The sequence below is a fragment of the Amyelois transitella genome, chromosome 14, assembly GCF_032362555.1.
Source record: "Amyelois transitella isolate CPQ chromosome 14, ilAmyTran1.1, whole genome shotgun sequence".
Lineage (NCBI taxonomy): Eukaryota > Metazoa > Arthropoda > Insecta > Lepidoptera > Pyralidae > Amyelois > Amyelois transitella.
Window position 1 is genome coordinate 8046695 of NC_083517.1, and position 18444 is coordinate 8065138.

At 33.7% G+C, this 18444-nt stretch overlaps 1 protein-coding gene across 1 annotated transcript in view; it reads left to right on the top strand.

Moving 5' to 3' along the window:
• Window positions 1-3660, top strand: part of LOC106132313 (pyrokinin-1 receptor-like) — a 38710-nt gene extending 35050 nt beyond the window's left edge. The window contains exon 6 of the mRNA XM_013331679.2: window positions 3253-3660. Within this exon, the coding sequence (XP_013187133.2) occupies window positions 3253-3462 (210 nt within the window). The 3' untranslated portion in view covers window positions 3463-3660. The remainder of the gene's footprint in view (window positions 1-3252) is intronic.
• Window positions 3661-18444: the final 14784 nt, after the last annotated feature.

The following is an 18444-nucleotide window of genomic DNA, read 5'->3' on the forward strand; positions in this document are numbered from 1 at the left end:
AATGTGATGAAATAAATATTGATGTCTCTAAGCATTTTGTGTTACTGAGACAAGAAAATGAAAAATGTCTAAAAGTAAGACTAACGGTTTCTGTGGCGCAGCGGTAGTACGCTTGTCTGCTACACCGGGGGTCCCGGGTTCAGTTTTCATAATTGGTCTAGGTCTTGGATGTTCGTTTAATATATTTCTCGTCGAAGATTCGAATTTACTTTTGACGCTAACACAATCTGTGTAATTTGTATATATAATAAATATATATATATATATATTTTATTTAAGGAACTGACATTCTCACGTAAATCTTCCTCCTGTAGTTTATCCCGGCGTACACTTTAGACCACGATCCGGGTTTGGGTGAGTCAGGTTTTTGAACCAAGCGATCCCCATCTGCCCTTCGCAACCTTTGCAGTGAAACCTACCCATATTGGATCATGGTTAAAGATGCACTAGATGAATGTGCATATTCCTTTTGTTACATTTCTTTAGAACCACACGGCACCGCCGAAATCGAACAACCCTCTCAAAATGAAGGGTGTTAATTCAGCTGTTGTAGAAAATAATATTTCATATAAACTCGTAAAATCTGCATAATACTAGGCGTCGGGATGGGATTGTAGGCCGTAGGCTGTTTGGAGTCGGAATTTATAGCGGCGAGCGCTGCAATTTACCCGGCCTCGCGTATAACAACGAATAAGTTTTAGGTAAGATGAATATTTCATACTAATGCCCTTTTTCATTGTGGGTGTAAATCTTTTTAACTATCAGCCACATAAAATATATCATGTGACAATCTATTCTGTATTTCCATTCGCGTCCTAACTCGAGTCCTACTAACACATAGTGGTGTAACTTTTTTCGTACACCATCTAGGCAATTTTACAATAACATATATACATATAATACCGTTTATATCACTTGCGTGGTAGGCAAACCCAACAGTCTTGAAAGGACTGAAAGGCCATACATTCAGCTGTTTGGCTTCCATTATGGAATTGAGTTGTGGAATTCAAATAATGACAGGTTGCTAGCCTATCGCTTACAAGAAGAATATCAAATAAAAAAAATCACTAAGTACTCAGAATCGTTTTCTGAAATGGCAAAACTGGATATTATTAGTAAACATTTTTTTATTTTATTCTATTAAAGTTACTACAATCACATTTTTACTTAATCATAATTTATTGCCATAGTGAGTTTGGTATGTGTTTAATTTAACAAATTGACGCCGACGCGACGAGAGCTAATCAATCAGTCAAGTCGGCCGCGTTTAGCTAAAACTCTTTGTAAAAACGCTTCCAATAAGTAAACACTTTTACAACTTAGGCGCTTAGAAACATCTGCAAAAAAGAGCATGTCACGTAAGAAATAAAAAGTTTAAAATACCTTTAGTTAAACGAACGAAGATTGGCTTACACTGTGTCCCTATAGAAATTTTATTAGAAATTTTTTATATGCTTACCTAATAATAAACTGTTATTTATCAAAAAGTTCAATTAATAGTAAATAAGTCTTCTTCCTCATGGCTTTATTCCCATTTGCATCCTCAAATCTACGGAGGCAGCTTGGAGTGAGGCAGCCGGCCGGACCGGGCGTAATTTCTTTGCCATATTAAATCTACACGTTAAATTTTCAGTAACATCTTTCTTAAAAGCAGACTGGTGTTTTGAAATCAGCAACTGAAATATATAGGTACTGTCAGGGGTAGATAAAACTAACCCCCTCTCCCTATTCAACTGAACCTGCTGTATATAACTGAATACGCTGTATGACAAAGATATTGAAATATTAGAGAGCCTGGAATAATGTCTGATTGATTTACACTATATTCACTGAACATTTCTCTATACGAGATGGCTTTTATGAATGGGGATTTCGAGCTGATTCACGGGGGATAAACAGGTCGTAGCTTAAGATAATGCTCTGAATCTTTTCTTCGGAATTCCTTAAGGACATATATTTTCACGCTATTTATAATTTCAATATTTTTACTAGAAAAATGATGATCCTCGTTAGCGACGAAGAAAGAAAACAGCGGCACTGGTTTTGGTGTATTTGATTTTGTAAATGTCATGTTACGTGCCTGAAGTTCAAAGCTACTTTTCAATAGAAGTTTAAAAAAATGGGACTACTTTTAGATATGCAAATAAACCTATTAGTCATACTGTATTTGTACCCATCGCCCTGTTCAGAATTTGTTTACAGTGATATATTATGATAAATTATTGTACAATTTTTAGATGTGTTTTAGTTATCCCTGCGCAAGTTTGCATTGCATTGAGTTCGAATTTTAAAGGTCTTCTCTTATTTGAATTTTATAACAAAATTGCGATTTTTTATATACAAAGTATAACCCCGTGCTATATTGCAAGACATCGACATTGCGTTGTGCGTGGATGTGTGAATGAGTAAGTATGTTTGTTACTTTTATTTTATGTAGAGCTTTGAATGTGGTTGCTTTCTACGTATGTAATTTTAAGAAACAGAAAATATTATTATTATTTGTAATTAGAAAATTTAATTCGAGAGATTCGTATAAGTACGTAAGTACTTTAAAAATTATATCGCTACTTCATGCTTGTGTATATTTTAAATACTACAACAAAGACGGACAGGTGCATTAACTTTATCTGGTGTGAAACTTTTAAATATTAAAAGAATAATATTTTTGTTTAAAAACTTTTTGTTTTACACGAACGTAGAAAGAAATCAATAAGCGTGTATTTAAACGTTTCACTTCCCTTTATCAAATAACTTTTGTACTTTTTAATGTTTTAACGAAAACGCAATAATATTGTAATTATATTATTTAAAGGGAATGACTCTCATGGAAATAATATTGATTGCAGATCTAATCATCACTGCGCCTGTTGTTATTATCAATTATGGCTTGTAGGGTTAATTCAAAAGTCGAAGAATAAACTGTGTTTATCACCGTTATAGAGGCGAGCGAATATAAAACATATTTCTTATCAATGTGTCGGCAACATAAGAGGCAGCTGCCCTCGAAACAGAGGAAAATATAAAACAACAAATTTTGTCGAAACATCTAGATTAGGTAAACTCATTTACTAAGTCGAACACCTTGACATCTTTACTAAGTGTCCCAACTCGCATAGAAACAATCCAATTACATTGTGTTTTTGTATATTTAATCAGTTTAACAAAATTATTTTCATCCAGCAACCGGTTAGAATCAGACAGGCTTGTTTGTCGTCGGACTTACTAAATGGCTGGTCATGATATTTATTTCAGTTCTTCAACGGAGAGGAACATAACAGTGTAGAGGATCCGTCCTCCTTGTTTAACACGTGGAGTTGGAGCCAGCGCCACCGGCCCTCCTCGGAGACCGGCTCACCGGCCACCATCTCCAACAGCAGCCTGCGCGAAATTAATGAGGAAATGTCCGGAGCAGAGATGGTAGTGTTTATGCACGAAGTGAATCGGGAACTGGGGCTGACCTGAATCGCTTTTGCATAAAATTGAACTGGAGTTGAAAGCCCAGTTCAATAAGAATTCGTTTGTACTTAACTTCCAGGTTATTTTGCCGTTTTGGTGTTTATCGACCGATGTTTGATGATATCAATGTTTGATGTGTCCGACGTATATTTTGAAATGTATCATTTGAACAAAGTTTATTGCTGAAATTAGAATACTTATATGTGGAATTGGTACCACATAATTTTTTAACTACTATTTATGTGCAACACAACGTATTATTAGACGACAACTTACTCGTATTGTGACAAAATAGGAGGACCTAAAATTATTTTTACGTTTTTGTTTAATCTTGTTATTTTCATATAATTATCTTTATAATAGTTCTACAGCAAAACGTTGATGTAACTTTAGAAAATATTCCATTCTTCAAAGATATTTCAGTCAACCCTCTTGCCCAGTTCAAAACATTTTATGAGTATAGAAGTAAGGCGAAAAAATCACAAATTAACATAGTGTGCTCGTTAATCATATTGTATCACACCACATATAATCGAATAGGTATAACAGAGGAAACTGATTGATTGACTATATGACTGATATCAACGTGTCGACTCGTCTTAGCTTGACTGGGTCTTAAGGATTGAATTTAAGCATGTGGGTTCCGTGGTGTAGGGTTGCACCAAAAGAGGTTCGTTTTTCCCGAAGAAGCGGAAATTAACGAGAGTTTTCGCTTCATGAGTAGAGCCACGGGCGTACTCTAGTACAAGTAGGTATACGTGTGCCATATTGTTAGCATTAAGAACTGAATAAATATTTCAGTATATGACAAAACTATGTGTTAATACTTAACTAAGCTACATATGTGTCTGTCACTGTCACAGCAATTCCAGTTGCGCATAGGTATGTCCTTGTAGCAAACTTTACAAAGATAAACGAGTATCGGAGTATCAATCTATGTGCTAGCACGCCTTAAGGTTGACGGGAAGACATTCTTTAGCGATAAGTGCGCCTTTTTACCATTTTTGCATTTTTTGTTGCTCTGGGGGCGTATCAACGTTGAGAATAATTAGGTATATGCTAGTACATTTGTCTTTCAGTTACATTGAAGGAGAAGAAACGGAGAAGTTCCCCACACGACTTTATAATATGTTATGTAAACCACTCGTGGCAAAACCGTGCTAAATCTCTTCGGCAGACAATTTTTTTAAACCAATTTCACGAAAACATCAGAGATACACGACGAACGCAAAAAAATTTATTGTTTCTTACATCGGTGTGTTCAAAAGAAATTATTTCAATTTGAAACAGGAAAGGGCACGATATCTTCAGTAGGTAGGTACATCAATGTATTTCTTATAAAAAGCGTTTTTACACTCGATATAATACACTGAAGTTTTGAGACGGAATTAATGACTTGCGAAATAATGCCCGTGGACCGAGTCAAACAAACTTGGAGACATTAGGACGGGTGATTTAATTTCTAAAATTAGAGAGTAGCGGATTGTCAACAAATATAGAGCTGCGTTAAACCAGTTTTAATCACGCGGTCATTACTAGTTTAAATCAATTATTTGCCATTTTTATTTTAGTACAACTTCTTTTTTTGGAATTTTTGAAATTAGAGTCACATATTTTACTTTTAAATCGGCAAAAGTAACCTTATGTAAAACTATGATTTGTTGTCGTTGGTTCTGGCAACGTTATTTTTTTTTAATTTATTTCGAACCCGGTACGCCTTCATATTTCTTCATACAGACCAACAAGTTTGAAATTTCCGATGAACAACATTGTCGAGGAGAAACCAGACATATACCCTATAAACAGGCGACCTTCTTATAAAAAAATATCCTCGTTTCGTTGTAGTTGTGTAAAAATAAATAAGTGACATTGTTCGCAAGCTTATCTGAGATAGCGTCGTCCTCTAAAGTTTTCTTATCCTGTTTGTGTAGTCCGTGCTCCGTAACACGAATATGATCTGAGAAGTTTCCCAGGAGAGCTTTTAAATATAAAGTTGGGACAAAGTTACCGTTGCAATCTCTTTAGTCATGTTTTGTAAATAAATAATTTAGTTTGGGATGAGTCGGTGAACTCTAGTTATGTGGCGATTAAATTTAGTCTGCAATAAAATTAGTAAAGTTTGATTTTTTTATTAAGTATTTTTTGCAAATTTGACTTTGAATCTACTTTCAGTTCACTTGTTCTTTTGATGTAAATTGTGAAAATCTTATATACAGCTCATAAAATGAAAGTAGGCTGTGAAATTTGTTTCTTTTACTATTTATCAAAGATGCAAAAAAATTTTTGTCTGTCATTATAGCATTACTGGTTGCAATTTTCCAGCGATTGAATTCAAAGGCCGGCTAAAGACGGCAATTTCTACGTTTCACTGCCGGCCTGTCCTATATTATTTATGGCCATTTTTTTCCTGGAAAATTTTTAATTCACTTATCCTCAGTGATATTCTTATTCTTATATTTATAACGCTTTAATGGAACTATCTGAGCATATTTTAAAGTCGTTCAAGGGATTTTTACGAGGATTTGTTAAGTTTGGGAAATTATATTGACATAGCTTGACAGAAAAGCAATTTTAATGGAGCACTTGACCTATTCTTAAATATTCGACAAATTGTTGCGATTCGGTAAAAATAAAAGAGAATAAGTGTGCTTTTTTTTAAAGAATTGTATGCAATTGCCTTAAAATATTATTGTTTGGTTTATTACTAGAATTTCATTAAAAACATTTATTTCTGCATGTGATAGCAAAAAATACTCACAATTTGCTAAACTCGTATCAAAAGTCTTAATTAGAGGTAATTTTTTAAAATCTATTATAGAAAATATGAAGATGAATAATTTAGTGTGCTTAATATGTTATGAAGGTATAGTAAAACTTTATAAATGAACTTTTAGTAATTCCTTAATTGCCTAAAGAAAATATAATGTGTCATATTTTCTTTCTGCCGTAAGAATTGTACAATTGTAAGTATCTGTACGTATTTAAATTTAAAATAGTGAAGAGTTTAAGAAATGTACATTTTACCTTTGCTTAACTTTAAACCGGTATGATATCTTTGACCAGTAAAGTTTCACAGTACACTCTACCTGGCTAGTGCACGCTTCTTCAAGGAATACTTTACTACAAAAGAATTTCTCTCTTCATCTACATTTTGCTATGTATGTACATATATAAGTATGTATATTGTTGCGTAAGCCGTTGCAAAGCGAGACTGGAAAGTGTCTTTTATAGATCAAAAATGTTATTAAAAGTGTAAGTGAATTATTATATACCAATAACAGCATATTATATTATCCCAAATGCCACTTTTTTTTTCAAATAACATCTTCATGGTAATACTGTTTTTGTACTTAAAATATTGAATGAGAAGTTTATTCGCTTCTTTTTATGTTTTTCTACTTTGGGTTACTTGATGTGCTGTTACATGATAAGAGTGCTGTGATTGTGTGATAAGTATATAATAAATGTTATTATACGATGGATGGACGACTTGAATATTGCATTTTATAACTTATGAATTGTTGTTAATTTGCACAAAATATGAACTAATTACAAATTGAGAGATTGTGATTTTTTTTATTGTGACACGCGGATTCTATTATATATAATTGTAATGTTATTATTTTCGATATTTAGATGAAATATTTAATGAATGAATAATTGAAATTATGTGAAAATGATACACGACTCTAATCCCATGTTATTGCTATTCATTCAGTATTCTATTAATAAAATTGTAATGTTACTCGGTTTAAACATTTTTTCGTTTAAAAATGTAAATAACCTTGTTGACCCCGAGATACTTCTACTTCATGGTACAACAAGGTTGCGCCCATAGTTTTGCCCGCATGGCAAGTCCTTTTCCGTACTTCATATTATGTGTATGCAAAATTTTATTGAGATTGGTCCAGTAGTTTAACATTAAAAAGGTAACAAACCTACTTTCAATTTATATTACTAAGGATTGCTCCTTTTCAATTGTACCATGAGGCAGAAGTAGTGTTGGCGTGTAAATTGCCAGTTCATGATAACAGACATTAATATTTGTTTGCGTAATATATAGAGCCCTTCTGTCGCGGCAGACAGTTACGTCAGTGCTGTTTAATGACTTTACTTTAGCGTTTACTCTCAACAGTGGTCGTTTTCCTACCATTAGACACTGTCTGTAGTTGCAGTGATTTTGTTACGAAATTAAGTTTAAAAAGATGAAAAAGGACCGCCATTTTCGAATGTAGAAACATTGTGTAAGATTAATGGAGTAAATTCAGTTACAAAAGAAATTCTAATCATTAATTGTGGCTTTTTACTATTATCAAAGACATTTTATATGCTTTTATTTATAATATTTTAAAATACAGACGTGTGTAAATGAAATGTGTGTGTGTGTGTAAATGAACTTTTGATTTATTAAGTCACATTTTTGTTAAACTGTTTATAAAGGCCGTCACAAAGTGACAGTGATTTCACGTTTCGAATATAATCCGAATGTTGAATGAAAAATGTTGTGAAGAAAATACCTGTGTACTTCGATCATACATTTCTGCCTATGCATGCGTACTTAGTATGCCCAGTCGTAGATAGATAAGGGAATACATTAGCAGTAAAAGAGATTGTTTCTATATATCTCGTTCCATGTCTCATTCTAATTCTAACTACTAATAGATACGAATGTATAACTGATTTATGTATGCGGTTAAGTAAATCGGCACCCTGTTTTACTTTATTAAGCAGTAAAGTCCGCAAATACCTATTATCTTAGATTTATCATTCAAACTTCCAGATGTTGTCTATAAATGTATGTTTGCAGTGCCTAGTGGAATACAGTCCAGATCAAGTCAAGAAAGTGTAAAATAAAAGAAATATACATGTTTAAATGTGGTTTTGCAATTTCTTTTTGTTACTTTCTTTATGTACACTTACTTCATTAAAGTTTGGGATGAGCCCGCAGCTCCGCCGGTGTGAAATAAAAAATCCGTTCTTCGCAGTTTCGTGAGAAATTCTGAATAAGAAGCAAATGAAAATTTAAGTAAAAAAAATTGTACTTACCTATCTATTTAATTTTTTATCTGGTAAAAAGTACAAAATTTATTAATTATATTCAGAATTCAGAAGATATTCTTTCTTGTGGGAACAAATTTCGAAACTTATATGAGTTCCATAAGGAAAATTGATCAGTTTCATGAAATATTGATGTATCGCACAAATTGAACAATCGAGAGAAAATAAATGGCAAATAAAAAAATGAGTTTCCTCTTCTACTCCTGCGGGACAATCGTTCAAGTTATTAATTTCATTTGTAACTTTAGGCTGCGACTTTGCACGTGTGAGTGAGTCTTTTACATGTAACTTGCGTCTTTCAATATGACCTGTTAGGTTAAAATGTAAAAGTATCACTCATACGAGATTCCATGCCAGTATGAAATAGGTACTGTAACGTTATTAAATTTCCTCATACCGAGCAAAAATTTTGTGTCAAAATACTGAAGGAAAATTTTTTGAATACATATATAACATGGGGTCAGTGAGTAATAAAATTGCGAAACAGACTAACCTAAGTTACATGTTTCCATGTCCATTCCCGTCACGGATATGAAGGAAATCACATTTAATTGAAAACCGATAGTAATGTTTGTACAAAGGATGTTTGCCTGCAGAATAACCTTCGTCCCTCACTACGCAATGGATTAAGTAATCAGAATCTTTTCGCATAAGCTTCCAATTATCTTCCAGAAGTCCCTATTGATTTTCATTATACAACTCACGACCTTCACAAGGTATCTATAAAAATTTATGAAGGAGCCGGTCGCAGCGATGAAAAATAATACTGTCTAATTAGGTAAGTATGGAAGAAGTAAAATTAGAAGTTGTTTGACGCAACCGAATAAAAGTAACATCAAAAAAAGCTACGTTAGGTACGTTCCTAACTTAATTTAAAAATGTTTCAGTACATTATTCAAATATTACATATTATATGAGTATATTCTTTATTATATAAAAATAGAGAATAATTTCAAAAGTTTAAAAGTAAACTATCAAATCTTTAGAATTAAGTGATTGCTATTATTCTAATAAACTCCTTAAAAACTATTTCAAAATTAAAATTTAAACAGTCGAATCAGTTAGATATATCGATTCAATTTAAGGAATTTGCAACCCACGTATTTTCCCTGATGCGTATTTGTAATGCGGATCTTCTAGTAAGCTGATTTAATTTATTAAGAAGACGTGGATGCTTAGAATGCTGTCATGTTTGGCGATATTGTGTGGTTACACAATTCCGAGCGAGCAATAAATTTTCATTGTAAAATCCACCCGATATACGCATAAATATGTACTACCAACTCGTATAAGTACTAGAGTACTGTAATGTACGGTTCATTAACATTTTGAACGGATTTTTAAATGATCTTTTTGAGATTCTCAAAAATTTTTTCAATAGGTAAACAATAAAAAAAGTTAAAAATGCATACCCCAGGCTCTTCTCCAAAGTGATAAAGCTAAAAGAAAAAAAAGTTAAAATTAAAAACATGCTGTTCCACTCGGTACATACAAGGAATTTCAACAAAAGCCCGGGTTTAGACATCTTAAGGAAGAACAGTTAAAAAAGTAATATTATAAATGCGAAGGTTAGTGAGTTATGTCCGTAAAACCTTAAAAAGTGGTTACCACCGATTTAAAGGGAAGTTTAGTGTATTACAGCTTACATCAGAATAACGCACAGGTAGGTAAACACATGATTACATATGGGGTAAATTACATGACACTCCTTTTTTGTTGTTGAAAACCCATTTTCAGGAGGTACCAGCAAATCAACACGACGCAATCAAAGCCATCCAAGTGCAAAATTGTTTATTACATCAGAAGTACGCAGACACTTACACCTAATTATGTTGTTCTTCCTTCGTAACTTTTGCACAAAGGCTTTAATCAAAACTTTCTTTTGTTAGTGACATACTTATAAATAGTAGTACCTAAGAGGTAACCATGTGAATTTCATGGCTGATATCGTGCATGGAGAACCATGATTTCATAATGTTATTTAGTGCGCTTGTCTGTGGCACAGTAGGTCCCGGATTCGAATCCCGGCCAGAGCATGATGAGAAAGGATCTTCCTCTAATTGACTTGGGTCTTGGTAAAAAATAAAAATAAATGCAATAAAGATATACTATCCGAATACAAACCCACAATATGAAGGTGATTACGTCAATGTGATGCCCTGTACTGTAATTTTAGATATAATAAATAGTTTCTCGCTTTGTCGTTTGAAATTTGGAGTTCTGCCAACAAGCCTAAAGTCTTATGGTTGTTTAATTGTTTAGAATAATTAAAACAAACTACATGTCATTATGATAGTAAAGTACCGAAACAAAAATTCGTACGGGAAAGCTTTAACTCGTCACTTCGGCTGCTGCCTCTCCTCTCTGCAGAGGAGTGACCCCGACCTTGAACTAAGGTTAAGAGTAAGTAAGGTTAACATACGAATTGACTCTCATACAACCTCGGCAATCTTGCAGAAGAACCTAACCGATACGGTTACACACGACACGTTGATGAAATTTCCAGGTTTTCTTACGCTGTTCTCGCTCACCGTAAAGGAGTTAGCAATCAAACTAATGTACGTAAGTCAGAAGAGTATTTGGTTTGTATTAATCCGACTTGTCGGACACTGTTACCATACAAACAGTTATAACATTGAAATTTTTTGTATCAGTCATTGCCGGCTAGTAACCGGTCGCTATCTCTGAATTCAATATCAATTCTTCATATAGCCATCCCGCTCAATGTAGCCTTCAAAACATGTGACTATTTGTCTCTATCTATCCATCGGGAATGGAGGCGTGTTATGTGTGTGTGCATTTGTATTTGATGTGCACGAATAGGAGTTGAGAGTACTAAAGGGAATATGCTGTAATGACAGTGCGATAGTTTTAAATAAATAAAAGGCTATTTGCAATAGAGTTATAGCCCGGCCATTATATGGAAAAGAAAGAAAAACAAAAGGTCAGGAAGATAATTGCAATGGCGGGCCGAGCTAGTTCGGCAATAAAGCGATCTTCATTAATTTGTTTTCGGTTGTTTTCGGATACGCTTCATATAAACTATTTAAAAGGATATATGGTGCATCTCCTTTATGGATACAATAAAGGTGATCCTGAAATTACCCTTGAATTAAATTAATTTGAAAAAAAATTTGTTATATTTTAAGGCCCAAAAATATGCTTTTGTTATAGACCATAATGTAATTTATTTTCGGATTTTTCAGCTTAGAATCGGATAATTTGGTTTTTAAGGATTTTGCTTTTCAGTTGGCAGGTCATATTTCAGGTTATACATACATGTTCTTCGCCTATATCCCGGCAGCCTTGATAAGACTAAAAAGTCCACCATGCCTTATAAGTAAGACAGAGTCTTTATAATATGGATGGTTTATGATTAATTTGAGATTCAGTGAAAGGTTAGCTAGCCCATCATCGCATAAAAGAAGAATAACAAAATATGCTATCCCTCAAAAGCAAAACCGTAGGCAATCGTTTGTAGTCAGTCAGGTAATGTGGCAGACTGGATAACATGAATGTATTCATGATATAAAAGGGAATAAACACATTTCATATTGTTTACTTGCTGTGGATGGAGATTTCATATCATTGTACTTATTGATGTGCGGTTATCAATATTTTCTGCATCATGCACTGTTGAACACTGATAAGTATTGAGAAAAATCTTTTGTGGCAAAGATTTTTATTATTTCGTGACATAAAGTTGAGCGACGTACCTATAAGTATAAATAATATAGTATAAATCTATTAAAAATAACGGATAAAAATGATTTGGTGCCGCCTGGTTCCCGGCACTCCATCTCTTATGACGTCGGACGTTGTTTAAGACGACTAAGGGAATATGCACATTCATCAAGTGCAACTTTTACCATAATACAATATGGGTAAGGTTCTTTAAAGACTGCTGAGATCAGACGGAAGTCACTTCGTGTAAAAAGTCAGATTACCTAACGGGAGTTAATCCGCATCTCTAGTTCACATTTTGATCATAATCGTTAATTAATTTCGGAAGAAGAAAAACCCAAAAAACAGAACAGTTAGAAAAAGCCATTCATTATTTTCAATGAAACAATAATTTATAAAAAAAAAACAATTCACGTTTTTATTTATTAAACAATTCTTGTACATAGAAATTACAAAGTAATGAATAACACATGAAACTTACATATGTACCTGCTTATTTCTATAGAAATCACTGCCAGCAGACCTGCAACAGGAGTTTTTTTATTTAAGGGTCTATTAAGGTCTAAGGTAACTTTTTCATATAAAGTTCTGCCTAATCTCAAGTCAAATATTTTCTCAGGACAGAAACCAACAATCGTTGCTCACCTCTGTTCGTATTTCGTTACATAACATTACGGTTATTGCTTGTACCTGTTTTGGCTTGGTTTCGCAAATCGTACATTATTTTTATCTTGTTGGTTATTATAAAATGATTTAGTGTTATTTATAGACTTACCGTAACAATTTAAATTCCATAATTCGCCAGATAAAGGGGATGTAATTGTAATATTATTTTCATGTCCATATTGAGTTATTTGTTAAAGCTACGTCATTTTAGGAGAATAGGACGTAGGAGGAGAATAAAGCGCAGAGTTATTAACGACTGGTATATATACATATGTTACGTCTTTTTTCCTTAAGGTTTCGACAGAGACAATAGTCTCGAATAGACGTGAAGACTTCGTTTAGTTGAATGGAATTGCGATTCATATAGGTTCCTACCTCATGGCTTACAATGCCTAAACCTTCTCCAATATATCATCTAGCTATTTGTCGAAGATTCGCTCGCGTGAGAATTTCCAGAATCTCGAAGCCTACCCCTGAAAGTGCTTATCTCCGTGCCAAATAAATACCTATCATAAAAATCAGTCTGGAAGTTTTTGTGTTTATTTGACTCCCATGACAATTAAAATACAAATCTTTTACCTTTATAATATTACAAGATTTTCCCGCGACTTTGTTCAACTCCATATCAAATTTCATCGAAATTGGTTTAGTGGTATTGGCGTGAAAGCGTACTAGATAAAAAAAACAGTTACTTTCGCATTTATAAAATTAGTCCCTACTAATCCATCAATCAATGATTAACATTTTTCAAATCAGAAAGTTATGTCATTCGTTGCGTTGTTGCAAATTGTACAAGCTACAGTTTACCACGCAGTTTGACAATAAGGTTAAGCGCCTCACAAATCAAAGTTGTGTCATACTAACTTATGCCGTCGCACGAATACCCAGCGTGATGCGGAAACAGTGATGTTTGGCTGACAGTGATTGTGATTGCGGGATTCCAAATCACTCCCATTAGTTTTATTTAAGTAAGTACTAACTGAACCAATTCACTGAAAATTACAATACAATACAAAACTTGAAAAACTTGACTTCTCGCTGAGCAATCTCTTCCAGCCAACCTAAGGGTAGTGAAAGTTTATTTCCCGTTCCCGCAAGAATTTTCAAAAATCCTGTGTCAGCCTGCAACATAGTTACTATCTGTACCTATACCAAATTTCAGCTTTATCGGTCCAGTAGTTTGGGCTGTGTATTGATAAATCAGTCAGTCAATCAATAAATAACCTTTGCGTTTTAAATATATATAGATTACTTCCATAATGTTATATTTCTTTTATGTCCATGTCTTAGTAGGCTCTCGGGTAATTATAAATGATTTCAGCTGCAAGCCTATAAGCTAGCATTCATCCCCAAGGAATTACCGGTCTGCCAGCGTTAAGGTTAATTCATCCTCTTTAATATTCTCGAAGTTGGCGTGAATTTCCATGAATCGGAAATTTTCGAATGCTTATAAATTAATGTTTTATTGGCGAGTTTCTTACGTGGATTAACTGCAGATGAACTCATAACATATCAACTCAAAAGATGTCAATATTTGAAAAGCTAACAAAATGCAATCATAATTCGCATCAGCTTCTGTGCTTATTTGGTAACGAAGGAAAAACATAATGTGTATCAGCTGTTTCTGGTATCAATCAGATTGTAAAAATCAATCAAGGAAAAGGTTAAAATAAACTTGGTCTAAAGTCTCGTCTTTTGGGCGATTAGCTAGGAGCTACCTGTCTGGCTAGCAACATGTTACTATTAGAATCTCAATTCAATAATTAAGTCATACAGGTGCACATGGTGTCTTTACAAGATCGCTGGTTTTATCTACCCCTTAAGTGATAAAGACGTGATATATTGTGTTTTTGTCTATATAAACATACATACATACATACATACATAAAATCACGCCTCTTTCCCGGAGGGGTAGGCAGAGACTACCTCTTTCCACTTGCCACGATCTCTGCATACTTCTTTCGCTTCGTCCACATTCATAACTCTATATAAACTGTGTCTAATAATATAATACGTTTGAATATTCAAGATGATGACGACGTTTTATTTCATCTAATGATTACTTACTTAAATCATTGTTCGAATAATTTGGCCACCTTCATAAATTGTAGTCGAGAAAGCTTACTGTAAACAAACCCGTAAGTATATATTGGAACTTAGCAACAGGCGTGGGCGTGACTCGAATCAGGAAAATAATTAGGATCGTCCTATCTTTCCGTTTAATCTACAATTTTGATTACGAATGTCATCTCACAGGGTTTTAGTGGATAAAAATAGTTATTGTATCAGGATTTACTGAGCGGACGGGAATAATTTCGCCGTATAAAAACATTGCTCTATTGTGTATTTTACGGCGTATACGAGAGAGACGCATGCAAATGTAAAAGTATTCTACTAGTATATTTTTTATTAAAAGAAATCAAATGTTAAAGATTATTTAATAGGTATGTACTTGAGGTGATGATTATCAGATGCCAATGTCTGAACTCTTTAGAAATTATATGAAAACGCTGCAATGATAACTAAAGATTTTCCTTGACTGAAGTTCCCGACATAAGATCTCGATATGATGAACATATGACAGACATCACGCCGGGCTTAATCTTTTAAAAAAATATTTATTAAAAATCTGTCTAACATATAAAACACTGCTTGGCGATTTAATCGGGCGGTAGGATTAAGGTTTAATTTTTGTTATTTACTTATTATATAATTAGTAATTATGTTAAATACGTATCAGTATATGTACCGGAAGTTTAGAAAAGGACGCTTCCATCTCTTATGCCATGGATGTCGTAGAAGGCGACTAAGGAAATATACAGTTAAAGACACATTCTTCTAGTGCAAGTTTCTATGTTTGTCTGAAAGCAAAGAAAAACAAAGCTTGTGCGAGCTGGCTTGGAAATATTCAAATAGTGACCGGTGGCTAGCTTATCACCTTTAAAACTTTTAAGGCAATGAGCTAGTTATGTACATAAGTACACACATATAGCAAAGCCTATGGATACAATTCGTAAATAAATATATATTTTATTCTGTAATGCTATTTCTCATGTACAATAGTAAAATATCTTACGTAGACCAGCTGAACATACCCTTTAATAATTCACTAGTCATACCTAGAATGTGTCCTGGGACTGTAACTGATTGAGGTAGTCCTAAATATTTAACAAGAGTAGGTACACTAAGAAGCCAAGTATGTTGACAATAAGACTTCTTATAATTTTCTTTGAGTAGGTAACTATTAGTTTTAGAGTTCTATGAATTTCATGAAGTTGATATACAAAATCTTCCGTTACCGAGTACCGTTTACTTAAACGTAACGGTAACGGAAAAGTTAAAAACTTTCCGAGTGGCTGACTAAATGACGGGTAATGCACAACAAAAACTCGTGTCTAGAGACTTGAAATTTGTCATGTAGCTTCCGTACACGACCTATGGGTGCACAAAGAGAGGATTTCCCGCCACGTGGGCGGAGCTGCGGGCTTAAAGTTTATCTTATAAACCAAACATTTCCATAGTGAACAGAGTTTCGAAAAGACTGAAAAGGCCGCGTTCAGCTGTATGGCCTTGTGTATCTTATAAACCAAATTTAGGAAATTTCACAAAGTACTTTTGAGGTAAACTAGGTCTCGCTAATTACAGTCACGCCGTAGTGTGGCTCAGTGTCTATTAAGTATATACTCATAATTTTCTCCATGCAAGATCGCCGGTTGGGAGCACTTTTCGCCTGTCATAAATGACTATGACACGAGATTTTTTTTACAATGTTTATCTGAGAATTTTTCTTAACATGTTCGTATATTGAAATACACACCCAATCCAATACAGAAAGAAATTTACGATATGATTGTGTCCAAATATTGACTCACACATAAATCTCTCATGAAGAATGATATAAAACAGTCGACGCAGGCTTTATCGACAGGAACCCTGGTTAGTTATGAAAACAAAACTGATAAAACATGCTTCCCGGTCCAGTCCAGACCCTGCAAACATTGATTTATGATGTACAGTATAACTCCATTTTTACTTAAAAACGGTTACGTAAAACTTGATAAGAGCATGTCGGGTTATTTTTGTGAGGTTGAATATAACGTAAGAATAAATTATGTAATTTTTATTCATAGCAAATTATCATGATAATCCATGCATGTATCCCAAGTGCGCAAAAATTTGCCTTATAAAATTACCTATCGGAAAACTGCAGGCGAAAAGGATCACGGTAAATTTTACTGACACAATTTTCGCTCTATCCCGAAATGTCATTGAGAGGATTTCTACAAAATCAAAGCGCCCTTTTTTTGTTTCATGAATATATACGAATTACATAGATAAGAGTTCTTGTACGAGATTTTATAATTAATAGTCTTCTACTTCATATCTAAAGAATAATGTACAAATCTGTTAATGTATATACTATTGAAAAGATTCCAATAAAATTTGGTAAGTATACAAAATGTTTCTCACCTTACATAAATCACGCCTCTTTCAATTTTGTCATTGTGGAGAATAAATAAAATATTTAGTTTCACCATAGAAAATAAATTTTGCATTTGAACTTACTTATTAACTAAAATATGGACTTTATGGATCTATTCAAGATGAAACTTAATGTAAACATTTAAAAAAAAAGATAATTACATACTTTTATAGGTCAAATCAATTTTCAAGCACGTCAAGGTAGCAAAGTAGGTAGGTATTTCAAGTAAAAATTCAGATGCGAATAAATGTTATGAAAATATGAAATAAAACCGCTTTAGCGCTTTTGTCATATCTCCCAAACAAACGGCGCTGTAAATGTCGTTTTCATAAAAATGTACTTTGGAAAAACGGAGCGGCGCATTTTGTGACACCAATTAAATTTTAGCCTTTAGTTATCGCTCGCTGTTGCAATATCTCGATACGCGAATATCGCCATCGGTTGAACACGGCTGTGCTTTTTGGCATAAAGCCAAACTACCAAAACTTAGGCTTATTACCATTTTTACGGTACCGGACCGGAACTAAAAAAACGGAAATCTTGTGATTTAATTTTACCACAGCTACACTGAACTAACCTAACCTAGTTCATGTGGTTGCAACTAGGATTGTATAACACTAATATCTTAAACTATGGCTTACGTGAGAACGGATCCATGGATGCTTAAACTCATGAAGCTTCCTTTAAGTGTGAATCAAATAATACATCGATTTATTTATTTATTTAAACTTCATGCACGTAAAATGTTCAACAGGGGGACTTATGGTGGATCGATTCTTGTTAAATACTGTCCTTTTTATACTATTGCTATGAACTACAGATTACTACTACTTACTAAGATTCATGTTAAATCTACTCTATAAAGAAGTTGTATTGCAATACAGGGACTATACAGGGTACGATAACGATGTTCAACTGACAAACATTATATTCGACATGTAGGTGAACTCTTCCTATTTATTTTAACTCATTTTCTAGCTCTTTAAATAATTAAGGTATTTTTTCTATTAATAACAGTCAGTAGTCAGCTAGATGAGAGAAGTCTACGTGTAAATGGCAGATAAAGGCCTGCCCAGCGCCCATCTGTCATTGTAATG